The following is a 12585-nucleotide window of genomic DNA, read 5'->3' as shown; positions in this document are numbered from 1 at the left end:
TTATAACTAAAATATATATCCCGAGTTGACAAAGTGTGGGGGGGGGAGGAGGGAGGTTTTTTTCTCTTGGAAAACAAGTTCGCCAAACCAGATATAGAACCACACTTGTTCAGTCTATTCAGCTCTAAACTCAAATGCAAACGAGCTGTCGTGTGATATTATTAGTTCGTTAGTTACCATTGATCAAATATTGCGGCCTGGATATTAAGGGTTTGTGATGCCTTAATACCTGAGGCAGTAAGGTGTCGAACTGCTTTGTAATGTCAGATTGAATTCATCCATGAATGGAATTCCATCCCAAATAGCTGAAGACCTCCAATCTTAAGGATATCCGTTGTACTAGAGTCTATGGACGAAAGTAATTCCACCTGATTTTGCGTATCATCCAGCCATGTCCGCGGCATCGGCAGATGAACCTACTAGGCGCAAGCGACCAGGTAGAAAGTATACCTCCCGAGCTTGTGAGACATGTCGACAACGACGAGCTAAGGCAAGATAATAGTGCTCTACAACTATTGTTACAGGAGTTTGTGCTAACATCATTAAAGTGTGATGGCATTCGACCGTCGTGCTCTCGCTGCCTTGACCGTGGCGTTCCTTGCGAGTACTCCACAGCAGAAGACGGGCGGCAGCCAGCGCCCAAGTCCTATGTAGTCATGCTACGCAATCGAATTGAACTCTTGGAGCGTGTACTGCAAACCTATGGCATTGATCCTGATGCCGCTATCCAACAGATGACGAAAAATTGCGAGCTTGACCCCGAGTGGGCCCCGGCTTGCTCGAATGTTGATGACTTGTGTACTACGTTTGACGGCGCACTGACGCTTGACGAATCATTAAATTTCGATCAAGATGGTGAAATGCGGTATTTTGGACCGGCAAGTGGCCGATTACTGTTTCGATCTTCATCAAAAGGCAAGCTGCAGAAGCCTTTTCCAGAATAGATGTTTGCTAATAATCTCTAGATTTCCGCAACGAACAAGCATATCAGTCCGACGGCCCTTCCATACAACCTGATGAGACACTGCTGAATGGGAGTACAGGCTTGTTAGAAGAAAGCTTGATACCAGAAGACGGGCTTCGATCTCATTTGATTGACCTGTATTTTGAGTGGGAACAGCCATGGTTCCAGGTCGTGAACGAGAAACTGTTCCGAGAATCAATGAGACATGGCGGTCGATACTTTACCCCCCTTCTTCTAAATTGCATCCTCGCTTTAGGGTCAAGGTACTGCGATCGCATAGAAGTGAGATCAGACCCGAATGATTCAAACACAGCCGGCAAGGTATTTCTCGAGAGGGCGGAAAATTTGATTCAACACGATCTCAGGTGGCCCAAGATCACAACAATCCAGTCATTGGCCATTATGGGAATGACCTATATAGTAAGTCTTATATCACAGAGTTTTTACTTGGAGAGACAATCAAACTAACATCTGACAGGCAATGGGATCCGATGCTGCGGGGTGGCTTCATCAAGGTATGGCCAATCGCCTGGCCCTGGATATGGGTTTCAATATGGATCCTTCGGTCCTTTCCGGAGCAGTTGCTCTCCCACCCATTGAAATTGAGCTGCGAAGACAGATCTATTGGGCCCTGTATTGCCACGATAAACTGTCAGCGAGCTACACAGGCAGGGTGTGCACGTTACTGGTATGCTGTACCGCCAAGAATATTTCCTCTGCATCAAACTCACCTTCATTCATCGCGCAGGACTCCCAGGGTGTCGTCAACAAACCATTTTCCTTGTGTGCCTCGGATGTCTATTTGCCTTCAGCAAATGGCAATGGACAATTACGGGCTGCTTCTCAAAGAGACGTGGTACAGTTGCATAGGGCAATGATCGACCTGTGTCGTATATTCGAGAAAGTTCTCCTTTCGTTGTGAGTCTATTGTAACATTTTTACTATCTAAACTGTCTCACTGACATATATCACCGAAGTTGGTCTCCAAAGCCACTCCTCCAACCCAAACAACGTTCTGCATTTTTTGACTCCTGTATCCTTGAACTCAAGACCTGGTACTACGATCTCGCCCCAGAGCTCAAAGTTGACCGTCCATCTGGTCCCTCCCGATTTTCTCACGCCTATACTTTGTGCATGGTATATCATACTGTGTGCATTTTACTTTGTGTGCCCTTTCTGAGCAATCACTCTACCACTCCAGATGTTGGCAATCCCATAGACCCACAGACACAACAGAACAGCAGCTGCCAAGAATCGGAGTCCGCCTGGGAACAGAAAGTCACGGCAATATGCAAAACCTCAATCCGAGGAACGTGCGTTGTGGCCCAGAAATATAGACAGAGATTTGGCAGCTTCAAGCTGAGCCCTATAACAGCCACATACTGCATGCTCTCAGCGGCATCGCTCATCATAGAAAGATGCTGCGTTGATGCCGCTATGAGACCTGTTACAGGAAACCAGACCTCGCAAGGCCCGTCACCACAGGCAGCTGTGGGACTCTGCCTTCAGGTTCTGCGGGAACTCTCGACGTCCTGGGATATCGCAAAGCGTATCGGACAGAATCTGGAGAAATTGTATTGCCAACGTTTGAACTGTGATATCGATCATATGCCACCCGCCCCTCCATTGGAATGGAAAGTGGGTTGCACAACTCCGTGTCAACCGGCAGACATGGATCTCTACGTAGGGCCCATGGCCCCGACCCCGACTGATCCACTACAATGTCTGTCCAACCAGAAAGACCTGCATGTTCAAAACACCCCTTTGGCCCCATCACTTCCAAATACCAATTGGCTTGACGTTCCTACTCCGAGCAACAATCACCAACAAAATGAAAACAGCATGATTGGACTTGCGCCAGCCCCTAGTAATCCTCATGGGGTGTTTATCAACAACCTCGGCTTTGCGTTCTCGGCCAATTGTCTACCCAGCGACTACAACATGTTTGATACATTGAATCAGATGTATTTAGACGACATGTGGTGATATTAAATAGAAAATGATATACTAATTCTGCCATCTGCGTCATTGGAAATGGCTTGCATTATATATACTCGGCGTTTCATACGTAGGAAAAGTGGAACCCTCACTTTGATCTGGAAATAATAGCGGCAGCAAACCTCTCTGCTCGCATACCTTGAGGTGCATTAGCACAAACTCTTGATTGAGAATGACCCATTGGAAGGATCGAGCATGCGCTCGCATCAAGAACTCGCAAGCCTGTGACACCAAAAAACATTGCTCGATTATCGACAACAGCTATGAATAGCTATGGTGTCGTTTTGGAAACCCATGTTGCACGTACAAGCTGCATGATCAATTATCATCACTGTACCTTTTGATAACATTTAATATTTTAGCATCAGTTTGATGACCCGACAAAGGGAAACGCCTCTGCCCGATGGTCACAGAGATTATTGCTTGAGAACAAAAATTGGGTGATGAATATCACGAAATCTGCACCTAGCAAAAGATGTGCACAAAGCCCACTGAACTGGGACTCGAGCCATTGGATAAATGTAAGCAAAATATCTAGGTGATAGGGTGACAAGTACAATATACAATGTTGAAGAAGTTGATTTCATTTCTCGCTATCCTTGCATTTCAAGATGAGTTCCTTGTTTCCAACTGTACGTGGCGCACCTAGTGCACCCCTAGGGATCCCATATCTTCAAAAAGAGATCATTGTACATCATCAGAGAAGCTTGCGTAGGAGCACTCGGAGGACCTTGTCCTGTTTGGCGATGTGACGACCAAAGAACTTGTTATTCGCCTCGGTGTAAATAGCAAGGGCTTTCTTACTCTTGAATCGAGTAGGGATGTTATCCGAGTTCCAGCAATCCAGAAGGTCAACAAGATTAACATGCACACGCACAAGAGCCTATACCAGTAAACAGGTGATACCAAATTGCCTAGGACGGGGACCTTACCTTCTTGCACTGGTTGATGGAAGTGAATGAATCCTTGATTCCTACTTTGGCACATAGCTCCTGCCATGTAGCCAGGTTGGCTACACTGTAGCCAATGAGGCGGTCATATTCGGCATTCATGCAGGCGTTCCAGCTCTTTTTCCAGGTCTTGGAACACTGCTTCCAGCCCCGCTGCCGGGCGATCAGTCCAAAGGCACCGCTGATAGGAAGCTCTGGGTCATAGGAGACGCCAAGCTCTCGCAGATGCTTGTTTGGATGCCGTGGAGGAGAGACTGGGGGAGAAACCCCAGAGAGAACGGAAGGAGCAACTGGGGTACGCATGTTGAAAGTGGGCTGTTATCTAAAGTCGACGACACAGGTTAGCCTAGTCGATCAGCAAGATGGGGATTATTCTTACAATTGTGGACAACACGTTGAAGAAAGTGATAGAGATGTTGATTTGAGAGAGGGATGAGAAGATTTGGAGGATTGTAAGAGGAGAGCAGTAGATGAAGGTGACGGGTGAGAAAAAAGTGGAGTGAGAGAGGAGTGACTGTCTTTGAAGGAGGTAAAAAGATCAAGAAGCTGTCACATAACTTGGAAGGGAAATTAAACCCACGTACAGTTACAAGAGCCTACAGCAATATTCTATACCATGTAACTAGACAGTACTTTCAATGGGTTAGGTTGTCATTTAAATCTCAGCTATGATTAAGGAAAAGCTTCCTCATCTTATGGCTTTGTATTACAAGATTTATGTAGCTCACGCTGTACAGAATGCCCCCCGTGTATTCCTAGAGATCATGGTCCCTCGAAGGGGCATATTGCTGTACATTTGTGAAGAATTATTCTTCAAAGCAGCTTGCGCAGCAGAACTCGGAGAACCTTGTCCTGCTTCGCGATGTCGCGTCTGAAGAACTTCTGGTTCGACTTAGTGTAGACAGCAAGAGCCTTCTTGTTCTTGAATCGAATTGGGGTAGTGTCGGAGTCCCATGAATCGAGGACGTCGACGATGTTCACATGGACACGAGCCAGGGCCTAGGTAGACTAGTAAGCGAGTGATGTTAAATGAGGAAAGGAACTGGTGTCTTACCTTCTTGCATTGATTGATTGATTTGACGGAATCTTTGATTCCTACTTTGGCACATAGCTGTTGCCAAGTCGCGAGGGTGGTCACCCGGGAGCCAATGTGTCGGTCATACTCGCAGTTCATGCATGCATTCCAATTTCTCTTCCAGGTCTCAGAGCCAGCTTTCCAGCCTCGTTGCAAGCCGACGAGACCAAACGCAAAGCTAATAGGAAGGTCTGGGTCATACTGCGCGCCCAGCTTCCGCAGATGCTGGTTGGGATGGTCCGAGGGGACAAGCGGGATCATCATGGTAGTGGTTGTCTAAAGTTGACGACATCAGTTAGCTTAGCCAATCAACAGATTGAGTGGATATTTGTCTTTAGATACCTTTGTTGACGACAAGAAGTGCGATAGGTGTGCTGGTTTAGGATGGACAGATGAGAAGATAGGTAGTGGTGGATGTTCAGAAAAGAGTGACAGATGAAGAGGAAAAGAGAAAGGGAAAGAGAGAGAGAGAGGCGGAAGTGAAGAAATAGAGACTCTGATTTGAAGAAGAAAATGAAAGTGAGAGATCAAGTCCGAAAAAAAGGTTTTGTATTGGCCGGAGAGCAAACGCAGACCCGAAGCTGTCGCAAAACACCCAGTCTCAACCCCGACTGACATTCACATTTTACGTCAATATCTACGATTCTAGAGCTGGAATCATCTATCTACGATCTCCAGGATATGTTCTACGTAATATTCAATGGGATTATGGTATGTACTGGCCTTTCAAGCATCGACAAGAACCGAGTTTCACATCATAACTTGCTCTGATGTATAATGACTGACTCTCAATAGAGGTTTTTCCTCAAATTGCAGAGAGAGTTGAATGATATTGAGACAATCTTTCTCCTGAGGTCATTCTCGCTTACTCGTATACCCTAAAGAAACGGCGGACTGGCACGTGGCCCGTGAACGTCACAACCACCCAGCCTCTTCTGTCTTCGTTCAATAGTCTACAACACACAAACAATATCTCAGTGTGAAATCGTCATGGCTCAACGGCGTGAAGGCAAAAGCAGCGATGAGTCTACGAACTCGGAAGCTCTGTCTATCGCACAGAACGCGAGAATTTCCCAACGATTTTTAGCAACGAATCTCGGACTCATGACAGACTCGGTTATTCTCAAACGCTCTCTTAGTTTGAATTCTGTTATTTCGACAGCCTCTTCCTTCAGCATCCGTTTTCAAAATGCCCGCTCTCAACCCAACCTTCAATACCTCAACCAAATTGGATCTGGGCTGCAAGGAGCCGTGTTTGAACAAGTTGGGAAGCCTCTGGCCCTCAAGAAGGAAAGCCCAGGAAATGAGAAGCTACGGTCAAATCTCTCTCATGAGCATACAATCCACCGTGGTGTTTCCGCCACATTCGAATATTATCAGTCTATCAACACCGAAGTTCATGTTCCGAAACCTCTCAGGTTTATCTCAAAGGAAGAGAACAGTGCTTTCTGGGATGAGATTTTACCAAAAACCCCTGAGCCTTACCGCGTGCGCGGTGACCTTGTGATGATGGAACGCATTCTTCCTTTACCAAAAGTCGTGCGAAAAGCCTTGATTTCCCAGTTCTGCGCCCCCGAACAACATCTTAATGGCACTGAAATCGAAGCCATCCTCAATAATCCTCAAAACAAGCACTGCCTTGCCCGGGTTTACCTCGGCAACGCGAATGGTACCATTGACCGCAAGACTCCGCTAAGAAACTTTCCTCTGTGCCTTGACCCAATGGAGCAGATCGGCATCGAGACTGTCCCTCTTGCAAATGCGATGGGCAAAGCCTACGCAACCTTGAACTGGGGTGGGGCCATCAACGGTGATGATGTGGAGTTTGTGTTGGGGACATCGGCCACAGCGGCCCAGGGAACAGACCATGCGCCGAACTTTCAGCACCGTGCCGTTCAGCTGTATCTCTTGGATTTCGGACAATGCGAGGTGGTAGATCTAACTCAGGATCCCGATGTTGTTTATCAAGCTTTTAAAGGAGCCATGGTGACAGGGGATAACCAGCGGTTTATTCCACATTACTCGAGGAGCCCAGCACTGTTCGCAACATTCCGACAGGGGTACATTGAAGCAGGCAATATCATTTTATCAGACAAGAAGCTGGATACCAAATTCAATATGGAGGACTTCATGCAAGAGTATGAGGAGTACGCCGAGGACTTCCTGTGATAGCTTCGTTACAATGCATGAGAACTTGATAGCTGAACTTGCTGTATTCCAAGGTCTGCTCAATCGCACTGTCATCTTGGCTTATAAGGGTTTCGCTAAGAGCCAAGTTGCTAGTTCGATTACAATGAGTACATGGGCGAAGGCTCTTACCTCGCAAGATTGGAAATAAAATGGGAAGGATCACCCAGGTCATTTAAGTTTCTTTCACCGTAGGGTACTCGTCCACGGGTAGGTAGATGCCAATCTCCCGATGAATAAGCTGGCTATCACCAGCGAGAAGGTGACAGATTCGCTCTTCGAGCACTCTCCCAATCCAACAGACCAAGGGGCAACGGAGCAATATGTTGGGAAATCCAGGAGGACTTCTGGAACCTACGTGCACTGTATCGTATCTCCCGAGATATATGCGCCACGACCTCTCCGTTTAGGTCCCCAAAGTTAAATTCCTGAGGACGTGACAGATCTCATACTAATACATGGTATGGATATCACATACTTATACTAGCGGGTCAGGATAAGGCATAAGATCCACCCGTCCCGGTGTGAGCAGTGGATCAACCAGCAAGGCGATCCCGAGATCCCGACGAGTGGTATAAACACAGCGTCTCTCGGTGTGGCATTTGGGGTCGAGAAGAATGCCCACTCGGCCCTTCTTGCTGTGACATTTACCTCACTGGCTCTAGCGGAGGAAATCGAGACCGAGAGCGATGCAGATTAGGGTCACGCGGGTCATCAAGTCAATTTCTTCTGCCCACGATCTTCGCTGTGCGGCAGTAAGGGATATCGCCTAGCCACTGGAACTGTGTGACAACTACGTAATCGAGTTGAATAACGGGCCACCTTCGCTTTTCTTACTCGCACCGTTCAGGTCGAAGAACGTCATGTACCACTTCGACGCATGTCGTCAGAGGTGCGGCAGACGCGCGTTCCTCCCAACGTCAGAAGATGACCAGGGTGCGATTCCCTAGTCTCAAACTATGGCCTATAAGGATATTCCTTTTTTGCTTTGCCCTCCTCTTTTAAGTTTTTTTGTTTTAGGCAAATGTGCAGTCAATGATAGTCAATCTAATAAATGTCATACAATATATAGATATTCGGGTCGAGGCGACTGAAGCGACAGGCCGAAAGGGGGTGATCCGGGGGGTCTTGGCAAAACGCGGAGAAGCTGGGGACTCTGAATTTATATGCGGAGTGGGTGTATTACTACATCATGTATGCATATATGTCGGTATGTATAAATAGGCGAATTTCGGTATTAGTCGGCCATATGAAGTTTCTTATTTGTGTGGCACTTTCTTGGCTTGAGGCCTCTGTTGGTGTCTAGCGATAGACAGGACGCTCGGTGATATGGCGTGCTATGGCGTATCCGATACTACAGGTTGCGTTATCCGGATCGGGTAATCAAGCATTGAAGCCCTAAAGAGCTTAGATTTAAAAGTATCAAGAGGTGTCCCGGGCTCTTTTTTTAAACATTCTCATTCTTTCTTTCCTGCGAATATTCGTAGTGTGAACTACATCGCACAGCATGGGGCTACCAGGGACCAGGCTTGGGGCCTTCCGAGCATATTTCTTTGGATATTTCATCTGTACAGCCGGTTTCTTGTTTGGATATGATACTGGAATTGTTGGTAAGTGAAAAAGAAAGCCAGGTCATGATCATTGATCATCACTAACGGTCTTGTCGGATAGGTGGTATCCTGGAGTTCAAGTCCTACATCAATGATTTTGGCTACAAGGATCAAACAACCGTCAGTGCTGTGATGGTAAGCTTGCAAAACGTAGGCGCATTCATATCAGCCTTGGGTATCTTCTGGGTGTCTGAAAGGTACGGTCGAAAGAAGACAGTCCAAGCAGCCATGACCGTGTTCTGCCTCGGTGTGGTGTTGCAGGTGGTACCATCACACTCACTCGTTTGCTTCTATATTGGGCGGTTTGTCGCTGGCCTTGGTCTCGGTGCAGGCACTGCGGTCGTCCCATCATATAACGCTGAAATGGCACCCAAGGAAATTCGCGGCAAGCTCGGGTCAGGGATGCAATGGTTCTTTGCACTGGGTGTGATGCTGAGCTACTGGATTGACTACGCCGTGAAGCTCACCCTGCCTGTCTCTTCGAAGCAGTGGCAGATCCCTGTTGGTCTCCAGATGGTGCCAGCCGGAGTTCTCGCACTGGGCCTCTTTGGTATGCCTGAAAGTGTACGTTGGTTGGCCAAGAAGGGCCGCTTTGACGAAGCATGGGAGAACTTGAAATGGATGCGAGCTAGTGACGGTAAGGGAATATTCCTTTGAAAGTGATGAGGGGGCATAGGGCTAACTAGCAACCAATAGGCCCCGAAGTGAAGGCTGAATTCAACGAAATCCGTGTTGGACTAGAGGAAGAGTCACGAGCAACTGAGGGCTTCAATAAGCGTGAACTCCTTGAGCCCGCAAACCGCTACAGACTGCTCCTTGCTGTCTTCATGTTCTGTGGTCAGCAGTGCACTGGTATGACTGCGTTGGCTTACTTTGGCCCGCAGTTCTTCAAACTGCTAGTAGGCAACAACACCAACCAATCCCTTCTCATCACTGGTCTCTTTGGTGCCGAGAAGTTTATCACTGTTGGCATCTATATCCTATTCTTCTCCGAGATGTGGGGGCGAAAGCCGACCCTTTGGATTTCAGCCCTCTTGATGGCTGCGTGCTTCATTATTGTCACAGTCGTCAAGGAAACCACGCCAGCGCCCGATGCAAAAGCCACTCCGGCTGGTATCGGCATGGTGGCTATGATCTTTCTGACGAATTCGATCTACCAATTCAGTTGGGGCCCATTGCCATGGCCATACACCGCCGAGGTAAGTAATACTCCGTTCGTCTATCCCTAGTTCAACCACTAATTAGCATGCTAGATATTCCCAACACGAATTCGTGAGATCGGAACCTCGGTCGCAGTGTCAACACAGTGGCTTTTCAATTTCCTTTTCTCCCTGGTGACGCGCTACATGATGAATTCCTGGGGTAGTTATGTTTTTCTTTTCTACGCAATCTTGGATATCATCATGGCAATTATTGTATGGTTCTTTGTCAAAGAGACGAAAGGGAAAAGTCTTGAAGAGATGGAAACTATATTCCATAGCAAGGCTGCATTTGATGTTGATGCGGTCCGACGTGGAACGCTCGGTGCGGACGAAGTTAGTGTACATAACAAGTCGGTAGACTACCCTTGAGGGTATATCCGACAGAAAAAAAATTATAACCACCAAATAACTAATAGATTCCAACATTCTAAACACTATGGCCCTTTTGCAGATAGCCTGTGATCGACCAATCAGAGATGTCGGGATGGCTCTAGTCTAAAACGGGGCCGCAGATACGAGAAAAAATGACAACTTTGCACTTTTCCTTCTTTTTGGTATCTCTTCTGTGAATGGGAAAGTGAGCGCGTATAGCAAGATCATATAAATTGTTGATCAATTAGAAAAATAATGGGTAAGTGAAAAGTTAGTTGTGTTACCCGGCGCAAAGCGATCCTATCCAGAGTTCATGGCTGACAGGGGTGTGTAGGTTATTCCGAGGTACGGTTTTCCGCCTTAACAATTGTACAATGTATCTAATAGTTTATTAGTTCTACTGCCATCTTTGTGGCGTGAGCTTTAACATCATCTTCCGCCTAAAATCTGGGGAACTAGACGTGCCTGGTCCTCAAGACGGCCAGTTCGATGAGACGGACGCAATTGATTCTACGGACAATGACGACACGGCTCAAGATCCTGATTATCAACCCCAACAAAATTATGAAGACAATGAGCCATATGAATATGACTCCGATTACGAATCGACCGACTGCTTGAGCCTTGACGGAGAAGGTGCGCATGACAAGGAAGACAGCGAAGACAACAATACCGATACAAATCATGACTCCGAACGCCAAATGTATTACAATTGGGTATTGCAAACTTTTAATCCCCGAAGCGTCACGAGGGGAGAGCCCGAACTGCGTGTTGGATACTTTGATAGTCCAATGTCGGGCTATTCGGCTGATGCTATCTCACCTGAAGAGGCGAGAGGCTGTCGCACCGCCCAGTTCCTGATGCATAAAGACTCTCCGAGGGATCAATGGCAGGCTGATGAGCTGCATGAGCCCTGGGAGATCAATGGAGATTGGTCTTTATCCGGGATTTGTGATGGAACGCCGTCACGCGATACGGACATCCCAACAGTGTGGCCCGTGCGAAATGGGATAGAAGATGTAGAGGCGGACAATGTGAACTTTGCGGTAGGTTTATCTTGAAAATGCGTTCTTGAACGGTCTGGGAGGGACAGCCCGAAGCTGACACTTGAAAGGCGCGAGAAGCAGTGCCCGATGATATAGCCATGCCGTTCCATCCGTGGTGCTTCGATATCTTCTGCCGACAATCCAAAGTCCAGTTTCAGCACGTCAATATTTCAGGCCTCATGGCCTGGCGTAATGCAGAGTTTGACTGGAGTGCATTTAAATCATTTCCTCGAGCCAAAGATGTTAAAAGTTCACAAGACCAGTGGTGGTCCCATAAGCCTGGTACCGAGTATTTGGTTGCCAATCCCCTTTACGTGCCCGGGCTATCAGAAATTCTGCTCGCTGCGGTGAAGGAGGAAGGACTTTGTTTCTCATATAACCCATATGATCAGATTAAGATGTCTCGATCCGCGACGAACCGCCCTACCACATCCCACAGCAGCCAGGTCGACGTTTTTTCTTCCCTTCCCGCGGAAATTCGGCTCATGATTATCGACCTTTTAGGCTCTAGTGACATCACTAGTCTAAGCATTGCTTCTAGGGCATTCACTGAACTCCCGAACAGTGTGTGGTACAGACTAGTACGCAGAGAAATGCCCTGGCTATGGGAAGCCTGGGATGAATCCGAATGCATACACAACCCTTCGCTCTGGACAAATGTCACAACAGCCGAGATCAAGTCCGTTATCAGAGCACGGAGTACCTATGCCGAGACTTTGCGTGGAGATTCTTATACAGAGCAGGCCGCTGAGAGAGTTGCCGAGTGCCGATTTCCTTTATCAGTGATCATGCCGGGGCAAGTGAAATTGCCTCGAACGAACACCGATTGGCGTAGTGTGCTTGTGCAAATTCAACTCAATTGGGACAAGCTCAAGGGGTTGCGGAATCGACAGCGGATTTGGGTGGATGTGGAGGAGGTTGTGAGGCGTGTTCGCAAGTTTGATGTCTAATTCACGGGTGAGTTTGTTCAGATGGTCTGCGATCTAAGAGACTTGATATTTTAAACAATACTTACAACATCAACGCTTATGTTTTAGACTTGTAAATTTGGTGATTGAATAGATTGGCTGGTATACCCAAATAGGAAGGCCCGCCAGCTCTTGGCATTCTCCACCTCGTCAGCGGCGAATTGTCGGCAAATCACCCCGCTTGGTGACGGACCCCGGTCCATATATCTCGTA

General features: G+C 47.4%; 4 protein-coding genes across 4 annotated transcripts; 3 read left to right on the top strand and 1 right to left on the bottom strand.

The window, feature by feature from the left end:
* Window positions 1-410: 410 nt before the first annotated feature.
* Window positions 411-2950, top strand: PEX2_068760 (uncharacterized protein; the record flags this gene model as incomplete). The annotated part of the gene is made up of 6 exons (XM_016744147.1): window positions 411-461; window positions 525-882; window positions 966-1384; window positions 1443-1882; window positions 2201-2277; window positions 2340-2950. The coding sequence occupies 6 exons, from the start codon at window positions 411-413 to the stop codon at window positions 2948-2950; spliced, it is 1956 nt and encodes a 651-aa protein (XP_016599860.1).
* Window positions 2951-3659: 709 nt separating this feature from the next.
* PEX2_068750 (uncharacterized protein) lies at window positions 3660-5251 on the bottom strand (the record flags this gene model as incomplete). The annotated part of the gene is made up of 4 exons (XM_016744146.1): window positions 3660-3845; window positions 3895-4227; window positions 4750-4911; window positions 4967-5251. 4 exons carry the CDS (start codon window positions 5249-5251, stop codon window positions 3660-3662), a joined length of 966 nt encoding a protein of 321 aa, XP_016599859.1.
* Window positions 5252-5977: 726 nt separating this feature from the next.
* PEX2_068740 (uncharacterized protein) lies at window positions 5978-7156 on the top strand (the record flags this gene model as incomplete). The annotated part of the gene is made up of 1 exon (XM_016744145.1): window positions 5978-7156. The coding sequence occupies one exon, from the start codon at window positions 5978-5980 to the stop codon at window positions 7154-7156; it is 1179 nt and encodes a 392-aa protein (XP_016599858.1).
* A 1525-nt stretch (window positions 7157-8681) lies between these two features.
* On the top strand, window positions 8682-12354 carry PEX2_068730 (Major facilitator superfamily domain, general substrate transporter; the record flags this gene model as incomplete). The annotated part of the gene is made up of 6 exons (XM_016744144.1): window positions 8682-8784; window positions 8846-9421; window positions 9481-9983; window positions 10038-10319; window positions 10754-11404; window positions 11473-12354. The coding sequence occupies 6 exons, from the start codon at window positions 8682-8684 to the stop codon at window positions 12352-12354; spliced, it is 2997 nt and encodes a 998-aa protein (XP_016599857.1).
* Window positions 12355-12585: the final 231 nt, after the last annotated feature.

Source organism: Penicillium expansum (genome assembly GCF_000769745.1).
Source record: "Penicillium expansum strain MD-8 chromosome Unknown contig224, whole genome shotgun sequence".
NCBI classification, from domain to species: domain Eukaryota; kingdom Fungi; phylum Ascomycota; class Eurotiomycetes; order Eurotiales; family Aspergillaceae; genus Penicillium; species Penicillium expansum.
This window is presented reverse-complemented; position numbering and strand designations above follow the sequence as displayed.